At 32.8% G+C, this 12,725-nt stretch overlaps 2 protein-coding genes across 2 annotated transcripts; one reads left to right on the top strand and one right to left on the bottom strand.

Annotated features, from left to right (window-relative positions):
* Positions 1-784: 784 nt before the first annotated feature.
* Positions 785-3,608, bottom strand: LOC140962257 (RING-box protein 1a). The gene is made up of 5 exons (XM_073421104.1): positions 3,352-3,608; positions 3,176-3,226; positions 3,026-3,085; positions 1,127-1,198; positions 785-1,037 (listed from the first exon to the last, which is right to left on the bottom strand). Exons 1-5 carry the CDS (start codon positions 3,512-3,514, stop codon positions 1,000-1,002), a joined length of 384 nt encoding a protein of 127 aa, XP_073277205.1. The 5' UTR covers positions 3,515-3,608; the 3' UTR covers positions 785-999.
* Positions 3,609-7,470: 3,862 nt separating this feature from the next.
* LOC140962890 (vanillin synthase-like) lies at positions 7,471-11,045 on the top strand. The gene is made up of 8 exons (XM_073421961.1): positions 7,471-7,724; positions 7,844-7,965; positions 8,733-8,848; positions 9,330-9,403; positions 9,519-9,783; positions 9,993-10,124; positions 10,467-10,602; positions 10,794-11,045. Exons 1-8 carry the CDS (start codon positions 7,531-7,533, stop codon positions 10,829-10,831), a joined length of 1,077 nt encoding a protein of 358 aa, XP_073278062.1. The 5' UTR covers positions 7,471-7,530; the 3' UTR covers positions 10,832-11,045.
* Positions 11,046-12,725: the final 1,680 nt, after the last annotated feature.

Raw genomic sequence — 12,725 nt, 5'->3', positions numbered from 1 at the left:
TGTGTCTGACGCGCGAGTGCAATGCCCGCACGTGTCTTAAGCCAGCTTGAAACTCACGCTGGCTTCAAGATATTAAAAAAAAATTGCAATACCCGGTTACAAATTTGTAACCGGGTATTGTTCTGACACAAAAATAAATGGTGTGAAGTGGTGAATATTTAGATGGAGATGATATTTGAATGACTTGGCATGTATTATATCCACCATTGTGGATGTCTGTATGCTTATTTTCCCTCAACGTGGGCCCCAGTAGCCACTAAATTATATTTTTTAAAATATAAAATTTTACTCAAAACGTCTCATTAATCCACGTAATCAATCGAATATATTCGTTCTACAATATTCTATATTTCACCATCAAATATCTAATCAACCGAATATTTCACTGTTACTTTATTACTCTTCGTTTATTTTTTTTATTTAAATAAAATGATTTATAATTTTTAAAGTGTTTGTTTAATATCATTAATTTAATATCCAATTTTCCTTCATTTTTTTAAAATTTAATATCCAATTTATATATATTGACAATTATTAGTACTATTAATTTAATATTAAAATTTCATTTAAAAAGAAACGATACAACAAAGTAATATGAAGAATTGAAAAATTAGAAACCAAAATATATCAAATTAAAAATGAGCAATATTTAATTTATAAAAAGAAAAAAATGAAAAAGAATTACATTCCACCTCTGCAGCAACAAATATTTTTATTTTTATTTTATTATAATAAAATCAAAACTATAGTATGGTAAATAATTAGTACAGGGGAAAAAGAGGCGTAACAAGTTTTGGGAAGCATCCGAATATCAAATAACCGTTGCAGGTCAAATGACGCAAAATGATTCGAATAATGACATACACACATATAACAAAGTTGCGAGAATTCTAGATTTTCCATATTTAAAAATATACTCGAGTATTAAAGTATATCTTCAATCGTCCACAAATCTTTCGTAAATGAGAATGCCCGCCCACATTGATTCCAGCAATGGCTTTAGTGACCATACTTCTGAAACTCCCACTCACTATTGTCTGTCAAGTGTAGTTTGATATTAGAATCGGTGCCGGAGTAAACAAACCATGAAATAGATGGAAAAATCTCAGAATGAGAAAACGCTTACCCAAGGGGCAAACTTGGCGAGTCTTGAGCCATCTGCTGATGCAGTGGAAATGGAAGGCATGATTGCAAACACCTGTGTGATTGCGAACCAAAAACATAATACAAAAATATTTATAACGCATTCATCAATTACTAATCATTAACAAGTTTCCGTCCATCTTATCGAATATTTGATCATGGAGGTGGGGATAAAGTGATCATACAGAACAGGGTATAAGATGAAATCAACTGTCATAATTTAACTTGAGAGACAAGGAAATTTTTTTAAATCTTCCATTTCATGCAGGATACAAAAGTGCAGCCACGAAGAATAAATCAACTTTCAGGAAAATTGTCAAGCAAAATGATAATATTCTTTGGCTTTCTTAGTTATCCCTTACACATGACGTCACAGGGTGTGCTAAACCTGCTTATGTAAACATTGAGGAGCTTTTAGGGAGCTTCTTACAAGAACTTTAAACAAAAGACGTATACTTAACAAGATGATGAGGTGAGGGGATTTTTGAACAATTGATGGGGGAACACTTTCTTTTTTTGGGGATAATGGAAACACAAGGAAAGTTGACGATTCACCAGAACACTTAGCATTCTACTATTTAGTGTTCAGGTATTCAGCAATAAATCATTATATTGATACCCTGATTAGTTGCATCAAATTTGAAACAACATAAAGCTTCTCAGTTAGAAACTCGTAAACAACTTAAGAAAACCATCTAAAAATCGCAGGAGAGCTACATGATATGGTTTCCACTAGAAGACACGAATAAAAAGCTCTAAAATATCAGAACTTGAATAAATTAAGCAAGCATGCAGCATCATTAATATCTTTTGTCGAATCAAACACAAGCATATACTTGATCGTATGTTTCTCTACTTGGTATACTATAGAGTGCAACAGTACTCAAATGTTAAGAGTTTGGCTCAGTGAGAATTCTTCAAAAATGTAATATAGCTGGGGCCTTATATTTCAGTAGTCAACAAATTTGCCACCCAAAGACTATAATTCTTTGTAGAAACACAAAGAAAAAACACACAAGTATGATAATTTGTTTTATAAAAATTATATTAGAAAGGATTCTAAAACATAATTGTGGTTGCAGAGGGAATAGTGCAAGAAAGAACTTTGTAGGATATTAGGATGTGGAAAACTGAAGTTTTTTATGGGTGTTGCAAGTAAGATTACACCGTATTCTAGCACCTCCTTCTGTATCTCATAGCTTCTAATACTGTTCATTCATTCGCTATTAATTTTAATAAATTGGTATATCAAATGCTTGTCAGTATTTGGTTCTCTTGCACTTTAACATCCTGCTTTGATGGGGAGACTAATAATAATTCAATATAAACTGATGCAAAATCAGTGTCATATTTGTTTCTATGAGATAAATAAATCAAAATGAGGAACTTACGTATCAAATCAAAGATAAGCATGCATGTGTACATAAAATTTCTGCGTGTACATCCATTCAAGACACTAAGAAATAATTTGAAACCCACGAGTAAACAGCATGTTGCTGTATGGCTTACAAATGATTTATCTCTTGGCCCACCAAGACTAATAATAATTCAATATAAACAGATGAAAAAAAAGCTAGACAACCGTAGAAACACTTCTCCATGAAGAATGCTTCTCACCAAATCTAAATTTACAAAGATACACGCCATGAAACCTATTTGTAATGTATAAGATTTACTACACCAAGAATCAGAATGATCGCAGCACCGCACATTATCCCATTAACACAAAAATCAGAACATTAGTTATGATACTAATTATTAACCCGTAGTCCAATAAAATTTTAAAATGCTGAAGAACCAAAATCAGCCACAGCAAAACCAAAGATTCGAAATACAGCAACAGAAGAACAATCCGAATCTAGCAGTACAGAGGAAAACATACCCCAAGCAACAGTGCACTCCTCACTGGTCGCGCTAGCTTGATTAGCCTGACACTCGATGCCTAATAAACATATTAAATCACAAACATTAAACAAACTGAATCGAAACAAAAACAAATAATCAACAAATAAAAACAGGAAACACAACTCACACAGATCCATGATATGATTCCTGCAAATAGCACAATTATCGACCACAATATCTGCATAAAAATTAGGGTTAGTGTCCCGAACAATCCTATAAACGGATCGAGAATTCGCGCACACAAAAGCTAATAATTAACAAATACATGAAGATCAACAGATAAAATCGGAATTCAAAGGATACCCCAAGCCCAGAGAGCGACTGCGTTCCACTTCTTGATCTCAAATCGCTTGGCTTTCTTGGCGGATTGCGACGGCGCCGACGTGGGAGCAGTGTTGGATGGCCCAGCATCGGAAGAACCCTCTCCGGCGGGGATCATATTCACGTCGGTGTCCAGCGACGCCATCTTCGTTTAGCTAGGGTTCTGGGTTTCGCTTATGCTTCAGCGCAGCTGGGATCCTACATGCGGCTCAAAAAATTACTGAAATCAAATAAAGAAAAATAAAAATGACGTCATCTAAATCACCCATCGGGCAGATCAACACGTCATCATCGACCTATTTAATGACCAATTCAGCACATACGTGAATTATATCTACGACCATATATTTTGTGAGATGGTCTCACGAATCTTATTCGTGAGATGAGTCAATTATATCCATTTTTAAAATAAAAAATAATATATTTTTCATGGGTGATCAAAATAGACTATCCGTCTTACAAAATCGATTCGTGAGACCGTCTGTCTCACATAAGTTTTTGTGTATAACTATTGGACTAATTATAAACCATTTTTAACAAGTTTATAATACAACGATTAAAAATACGATGTGTTTGATATTATAAGATATATTTATTACAATTATAAAAAATGTAATATAAAAAATGCAAATAAATATTTTTGGAATCTGTTTTAGTAAATTTGGGAAGCAATAAAATCTATGACGATAGTTTGGTGTTTTAAAATATTAAAATTAAATCCATACTAGAGCCATTGGTTTTCTAAGAGAATTAAATTTCAGGATTCATGTAACACCAATTACGTCATTAGATACATCAATTTTGGAAAAAAAAAGCCAAAAAAACTTAGCCATGGTGACCTCATTTTTAAGTTTTCTGATATATCCAACAAAATGATGGCTCTAGTATGGAGATAATTGTTTGGCCAGAATTTTTTTAATTTAATTTTAAAATTCAAATGTGATAATTATTTTAACCTTGAATCGACTTCTGCAACAATATAGACATTCACTTCATGTTTTTTGTATAATCGTGATGGTCATACCATTTTTTTAAAATTAGATAGCATCGCCAGTTAGCAAGATTGAAACTAGATGTATCAAGTTGCTTAAGATCTTGGTAACTAATTGCACGAGCGATCGGATCTTACATAATTTCACACTGATAGACAAAGAATTGGAAAACAAATAATCAACTTCAACTATTGAATGCCCCATTTTTATTTTTATTTTTTTCATTTAAATAAGATTTTCTCAACCTGGTAAACGAATAAATAGATGGTCTTTCTGGAGAATGTGAAACAAAAGTATTTCCTCTCTCTTTTTCACGCTCAATTGTGTAAGTCTGAACACTTGATGTTTTAATGACAGTTATAGGTGATGGTGTAATCACATGAGATATGATATTAATTATATGATCGAGCACTTGCCGCTCTATCAAAATTTATAGCTGGCGTCAAAGGAACAACTCAAATGTTTTAAATTATACAACAACTCAAATATCATGTTTCAATTGTTATATCCAACAAAGACAATCATTTCAACTAACAAATTGTCTCTTAACAACACTAGTTTACTATAATGAAAAATAATAATTGAAATAAAGTTTTTAAACAGACGAATTAAAAAAATAATGGCTTCGTCGAGTCACATATAATCGGAAGAGTTGGAACAAACAATTCCTAATACTTGGTTCAAGGATTCGAGGACACCATTGGTTTATAGTAAAATTTGAGTCAAATACGAGATAGTACAAGAAAATTGAAGCTCATCATCTACAATGCGAGCACACCACGGTTAAAACCAATTGTTTGATGTGGTAAAAATCATATGTATTATATTTATGGCATCAATAATTTTTGTTGATTTTCTCTAAATACGATCTATTTTCTCCCGGGAGTAACACAAAGTCGATGTAAATTTAGAAAATCATCGGTCTTTCCAAAGAGTAGGTCTCTTGTGAGATGATCTCACGAATCTTTATATGTGAGACAAGTCAACCCTACCGATATTTACAATAAAAAATAATATTCTTAGCATAAAAAGTAATACTTTTTCATGGATGACCCAAATAAAATATTCGTCTCACAAAATACGATCCGTGAGACTGTCTCACACAAGTTTTTGCTCTTTCCAAATTATGTACTTTTAAGTCACAAGTAAATCAAGAGAAAATTGTAATATAATATTATATAAATGAATCAAATATAAAGTTTTTTTTAAAACAAATTTTTTTTTAATTTGTTTAGATTTTTTTTTTAAAACTTCTAGAAAGGTCACAAATACAACTTACCCATGTAGGACAGCTAGAACGTCCATGATTCAATGCAAAATCTTTAAATAATGTAATTTCTGTTGTGAAAAAGTAAAAATTTACGGTAAAAAAGTAAAAATCTCAAACTCTCAAAATTATCACACTACACACTTTATAATATTTTTCTCTCAACTCAATTGTGATTTTCTTCACAAATGAGAGATCTATTTATAGAAAATTTTTACAAATAATCCAAAAATAAAATACATCATTACCTACATCATCACACACTAATTTTCAATATTCAACACCTAATTTTACCTAATTTTCAACATTCAACATTCACATTTTCAACACAAATATTTAACACATTTTTAAATAATTTTTCAACAATTTCATGTAAATATTATATGATATTACATTGAAATTTACAAATGCAGCCAACAAGTATTCATATTTTTCACTCGTAATTACCATAGTATAATCCTCTAAAAAATTCATGCCTGATATTGAAATAACTATATCCTCATTTTTAATTAAATATAATTTAATATAAACCAATTTAAATATTTCTTTAATAAAAATTTGACCCACTTTATTTTTTTTTAATAAACATTAGCACGATAAGTCGATAAATGATCAAAGTAACATATTTAAAAAATAAAAGATCATATCCACAAAATCTATTTCTTTAAAGTACATGAGAGTTGAATGCAAAAAACTCGTTAAAAACATTTATCTGTCTTTAAAAAATTTTAAGATGATACATCAGAATAATTTGAATTGAAATTCTAACTCATAAAAAATTACTAAACAATGTAATTTCAAACATAGACTTGCCTCGGTACATATATAGCATATATGTAATTTACCTAATTAATATAGTTTGTAAACTATTTTATTCGCTAGAGGTTTACTTAGTAGGCATCAAATGGTAGCGGTTGTGGATTCACACGTTACTAAAAAAAATATACACACATATATATACAATTTTGATATGTCGATGATGTCACTTACTTATTGGATGTGATGAAACATCAAAAACTGCATATCGATAAATGAGCGTTACTTTATCGATGTGCATATAGATATACACGTGCAACATATAATACTATATATATATATATTTTAAAAAACTTTATCAAAATTGTTTTTTAGCAAATGATGTGATGTAAATGCTACCCCATAATATGGTAAGAAGAAGACGAACCACAGAACTAAGGAATCAATCGTAGCCGTCACTTTTTTCATTCTACGTCATCTCCTGCGTCACTGACGTAGACCACCTCCCTCCCATTTGCTAACCTCGGTATTCTGTATTATTAGATAAATATAATCCATTAATCCCCCACTTTTTTTTAGATGCAACTAATCCCCAGTTTTGAGATAAATTATATTTTTTGTCAAATAAATTATATTTGATATCGAAATGATAATGATTTTTGGGCCAATCAATAAAATAATATGTTTATAATTTTCAATTTGGTTGACTAAAATTAAAATTGGGTTTTTCGAGTTGATAAAACAACTTAGTGTTTGACTAGTGGCCATATATATATTCGATATTTTACTAATATTTTTCGGACGAGTTTGTTGTATAAAATTTATCCAGTGCACATCAATAACAAGAAAGTCAGATTAATCACGTAAACTACATTAAAAAATATTAATAAAAATAATCAAATTTTATACTCTACTAACTCGGACGATCCGAACTTATGTGTATATATGTAAGTATATTGTTATGATATATTCTCTCATAGACATAGCATTGTAGCAACACTCAGCCAATCACAGACGTTAACGTCACCTCGGTGCACGAGGGTCCCGCAAGTGGGCCCCAACAAACGGACACTGAGCAAGATAAAAGGAACCCAATTACGCCCATATCGTTGTTGCATTTGATAATAATTTATATTTATTTGTTAAATGGCTGGAATCGCGCAGCTCATTGCCGGTGTTCTTATCCTCTGCGCCGCCGGCGTAATATCCGGATCGGACCACTTTGTGGAGGAGAATCCGATCAGTCAAGTTGTCGACGGTTTGCACGAGCTCGAGAACTCGATCTTCCAAGTCGTCGGAAACTCTCGCCATGCCTTTTCGTTTGCTCGCTTTGCTCACAGGTTTTTCAATTTTAATTAATTTCTTTTTTGCGACATTTTTTTTTTGATTTTTGGAGGTGGTGGATTGGTGTTTTTTTAGAGGTTTTTTTTAGTTGGTAAATGATTTTTTGTTGCAAAAGGTACCGGAAGAGGTATGAGGATGCTGAGGAGATTCAGAAGAGGTTCCAGATATTTGTGGAGAATTTGAAGATGATCAGATCGCATAACAAGAAGGGACTCTCGTACACTATGGGAGTCAATGGTGATTTTTTAGCCTTTTAATGATTATCGAGTTTTTTAATAGTGTGGATTTCGTTGTTTTGTCTGTCTATTACTCAGAGATGATAATATGGTCCTCCCGATAACACTCGACTCTGGTGTTGTATCATGTATGGGTTGACTTTGGAAGTTTATTTGTTGTCTTCTCCTGCATTGGAAAACTTGAAGTGTGACTGTATTGTCCTCACTGTAGCTGATCCGTTTTGTATATTTTATGTTTGATTCATAGGATTGATCTGGTAATAAAGGGAAGAAAGATGGGAATTTCTTCTAATGTATCCGCATACGTTCGAAGTTTTGCTTCGCTTCTATGTATCTTTTATTGGATTAACTGCAAAACACTGCATAAAAAAAACTGATCTTCAGTTGGGTGAACGGCTTTTTTTGGATTAACTGCCAAGTACTGCATAAAGAAACTGATATTTACAAGTGATTGTAGGTACTAGCTTAGGATGATAACTTTTCTCCGGATATGAATCTATGTACTCTCTTCTTGATTACACATGACCGTTCTTTCGGAATGCTTATTAGTTATTACTCATAAAAACTTGATATACATCATATTTTCAAAACCTGAAGTATGCAGAAGACATTTCCTACTATCAGACTTCACCCAAGCTTCTGTTTGCCCTCTGCATTAAATTTTTTTTTTTTTAGCTTTTTATGGATTCAAAGACATGGTTTTGGCTGTTTGAGAGCCTTAAAATGTTTATCCTCATTTCATTTCTCGACTATCTTAATTGTCAACAGAGTTCACTGACTTGACTTGGGAGGAGTTCCGTAAGCATAGGTTGGGAGCCTCTCAAAACTGCTCCGCTACCACAAGGGGCAATCACAAGCTCACAAATGTCATCCTTCCAGAATCGGTAATTGCAATTGTTTTTTTCCCACCTAAGATTTTGGTGTTTCTTATAGTATGCATCTCTTCTGATAAATTTATTCGTGCCAGAGATGATCTATGCGGTTGTGTAATTTCCTCATTTGTAACATTGAAAGAGCACTCTGCAGTCCTAGGTTGCCTTGAAATAAAAAAAACACAACCATGTAATTCAGTTTCTGAACTGGAATACCTTTAAATGGCAATAAAAGAAAGCTGTGTTTGGCCTGCTACACTCCCAAAAGATTCTTCTTTTCCTATTAAGAAAAGAAATTTCTGGTGGGCATACTTTATACGCAGATATGATGAAATCAACCTTTCCGGGGATTCAAATTAGAAATTCTATTTAACTGACTATAAAGGGTATCTATCAAGTATGAAAAATGTTCAAATGTGTTTCAAAGCTTATGAAAAGTCAAAAACATTTATAAAATACTCGTAACATCTCGTTTGGTGGTGTTGGACTGCAGAAAGATTGGAGGGAAAATGGCATTGTTAGCCCTGTAAAAAACCAAGGTCATTGTGGATCCTGCTGGACATTCAGGTTAGCTCAAGTTTGGGTCTGCTAGTGAGGGGTGTAATTTAGTTTCATCCATATTCATTGGATCAGAACCCACAATTTCCTTTAACGCCTCCTAACATATATGTGATACTTACAGCACAACTGGAGCGCTTGAAGCAGCATATTCTCAAGCATTTGGAAAGGGTATTTCTCTGTCCGAGCAACAGCTTGTGGATTGTGCAGGAAAGTTTAACAACTTTGGATGCAACGGGGGTTTGCCCTCACAAGCCTTCGAATACATCAAATACAATGGTGGGCTTGAGACTGAGGATTCATATCCATATACTGGACTTGATGGATCGTGCAAATATTCATCTGAAAATGCTGTTGTCAAAGTAGTTGATTCTGTCAATATTACCCTGGTAAGATTTATGATTGGTAAAATAGTAGTTGAATTGTTCTTAAGCCTTAAGTTTCATAATTCTTGTTCTTGGAGGATGTTCTTTTGTAGAAATGGGGCTGTCAAATTAATTTATGGATGAAAATCACATGAAACACAAGACTATATCATAACCATTTACAAAGGTTGAGATGCTTTTGAGTGTTTCCTCTGATGTTTCTGCAATCACAGGGTGCTGAAGATGAGCTTAAACAAGCAGTAGCATTTGTTCGGCCAGTAAGTGTGGCTTTCGAGGTGGTTAATGGTTTTAGAGCGTACAATGGGGGAGTTTACACCAGCACTTCATGTGGCCACTCTCCAATGGTGAGTTTTTTTGGCATTGTAATGATGTCACCCATAAAATAAAACAAGTTTGTAGAAAAAAAAATTGTCTTGATGCTAATCTGCATTAACTGGCACAAAAATATGGTCTCCAATACATTGTAGCTCTAGTACTACCGCAAACTAAGACACACAAACTGAGATCTTGCTAACCAATTAGTCAAGGGCTCAAGTGTATAGTTGGTGCACCAAAATTCAGTTCTTTGGTTCTGGTCTTAGTCAAGTACTCAAGTGTATGAAGTTGGTGCACCAAAATTTAGTTCTTTGGTTCTAGTCACAACTGGTGCATGCAGGTATAAGAAACCTTTTTGTACATGTTGGCAGGATGTGAATCATGCTGTTCTCGCTGTTGGTTATGGTGTTGAGGATGGAATCCCCTACTGGCTCATTAAGAACTCATGGGGAGCTGATTGGGGTGACAATGGTTACTTTAAAATGGAGATGGGCAAGAACATGTGTGGTAAGTCTTTCTTCGGATTATACATAATGATCTTCCAAGTTCATAACTCCTACCTAACTCCTAATATCACACCAGGTTCAGAAAAATGTTCTTTTGTTGTAATCTGTTCTGTAAAATACATCGAATACTTATCTACACACGATATCAATCTCCTTTGTTTTGACGAACTTTTGTTCATAACTTTATTGCAGGTGTCGCCACTTGTGCATCATACCCCGTGGTTGCTTAACTTCTCATAAAGAAAGATCGGAGTCACTACAAGAAATTCCAGGAAGCCAATTATATAGTTATAGATGCAGTAGTTATCAAGGATTACCTCGGAAGTTATGTGCAAAAATGGTTCCAAGTCTGTGTAAAAATAAGACATGAAAAATTCGATGCTGTATTTGGGAAGTTCGATGTATTTTCAAACCTGTATTTGTATATCAGTGTTCTGTTATTTAGACATACTTCAACTGATGAAAATGTGCTTTAACGACTCATATACAAGTATTCCATATTATGTTCGATATATGCTATATTAAAGTTAAACTTTTTATTGTTTGCACAATATTTTGAGTTATGGGCATGTCAGGTGTAAAGATTCATCAATTTGTGTAAAAATGATAAAATTTACCTTCTAAAAATACAACTATTGTAGATATTAAATTTAACCATTCGTTAGGATCTTCTGAACAAATACAATGTCATAAACAAAGAAAACTATAAAAAAAACTATTGAAAATTGTTAAATATACTTCTAACATAATCTATATTTTCATAAATTGTAGAAATTTATAAAATATTAATATATAAAAAAATGACATCACTGAAATCTGAAAAAAAAAATGACTCGAGCTACTGATATTTAAAAATTGCTAATTAAATAAATCACATTGATGCAGTAACTTAGAAATCACTTTAGTTTGATAAATTGCATTAGAAAATACTGATAAGGAGAATCGAATCTATAATAACTGGTCAAGCCGCAACAAGGCCCCCAAAAATTAGCACTGTGCAAGATAAAAAGAACCCAATTATGTTGTTGCATTTGATAATGTTTATATTTGTTAGAATATATGTCAAACGAGCCTACTTATTACTTGGGTTTTATTTATTCTTATGTAAAAATAATTTTTATTTTAATAATATTTTACGGTTTTATCCAATTATGACATTATCTGTATACACATACAAGCTACATAGATAGATAAAGTACTTGAATATATAATAGGTACCATGAAGTCTGCCTCTCAATATAAGATCATGAAACTCATAGGAAGTGTACCGTATATTCTAAATAAGTTCTTAGTCGATTCAACCGCCTAAAATAAGGATAAATGTTGCTTGAGTTGACTAACATGTGTGATATAAACGCCATGTTTTATTGGTAAGGCATGAAGATGACCATTCATATAAATGAGTGATCATTTGATGATTAACTGAACAACCCTCATTCGTACTGTCCAAGTTATTATTTATCGAGTGCAATAGTCCGCTGTTATGGTTATACACCATTAGTACTTTGAACGTAGAAGTTCTACGTGCTAGCATGCGCTTTGATATATTTATTTACTCCATTGAGAGTCATCAGTTGACGAGGTTGGATGTAGTTTTGAAATACATAGGAGCAAATATATTGTAGTCGGGGATTCACCGTTTGCCTATGGGTGAAGATATCATATGTTAATAGATGAGTTAATAGTGCAAGGAGTATTTGGCCAGATATAGACACGTGCTTTGGGGAAATGTATTTTCATAGTTGCACATACTATGTCACTTTTATCACTCAAAGATAGATAACATCATTATTAAATTCATTTGCAACTCTCGGTATACAAAAGGTTGGAGATTCGACCGGGATATATGAGTTGAAGGGACCGTACTGTATACTAACAATTACTTAAGGTTCTTATATGGATCATATATAGGACGATGTTACTAGACGCTCTTACCATGATCTGATGGGTGCAATCAGAATTGAGTTCTGACATTCTTGATAAAGGTCTTGATGAATAGAATGAGGCTAATTATGGTAAGTCCGAATAAGAATAAATGTTATTCTGAATAACATGAAGTTGTAAACCTATAGCTAGCTGTATCTCTGAACCATTGAGGGTCACAAAGTATCAGATTATGTGTTC

The sequence above is a fragment of the Primulina huaijiensis genome, chromosome 17 (assembly GCF_012295235.1).
Source record: "Primulina huaijiensis isolate GDHJ02 chromosome 17, ASM1229523v2, whole genome shotgun sequence".
Classification (NCBI taxonomy): Eukaryota; Viridiplantae; Streptophyta; class Magnoliopsida; order Lamiales; family Gesneriaceae; genus Primulina; species Primulina huaijiensis.
This window is presented reverse-complemented; position numbering and strand designations above follow the sequence as displayed.

What these genes read in the sequence shown, in the direction of transcription:
- LOC140962257 (XM_073421104.1), bottom strand. Translation starts at nt 3,514, where the DNA reads ATGGCGTCGCTGGACACCGACGTGAATATGATCCCCGCCGGAGAGGGT. An exon ending in AGTCGCTCTCTGGGCTTGGG is followed by an intron (nt 3,227 to 3,351) that starts GTATCCTTTGAA and finishes ATTTTTATGCAG; the next exon opens with ATATTGTGGTCGATAATTGT. An exon ending in GAATCATATCATGGATCTGT is followed by an intron (nt 3,086 to 3,175) that starts GTGAGTTGTGTT and finishes TATGTTTATTAG; the next exon opens with GCATCGAGTGTCAGGCTAAT.
- LOC140962890 (XM_073421961.1), top strand. Translation starts at nt 7,531, where the DNA reads ATGGCTGGAATCGCGCAGCTCATTGCCGGTGTTCTTATCCTCTGCGCC. An exon ending in ATTCTGTCAATATTACCCTG is followed by an intron (nt 9,784 to 9,992) that starts GTAAGATTTATG and finishes CTGCAATCACAG; the next exon opens with GGTGCTGAAGATGAGCTTAA. An exon ending in CATGTGGCCACTCTCCAATG is followed by an intron (nt 10,125 to 10,466) that starts GTGAGTTTTTTT and finishes ACATGTTGGCAG; the next exon opens with GATGTGAATCATGCTGTTCT.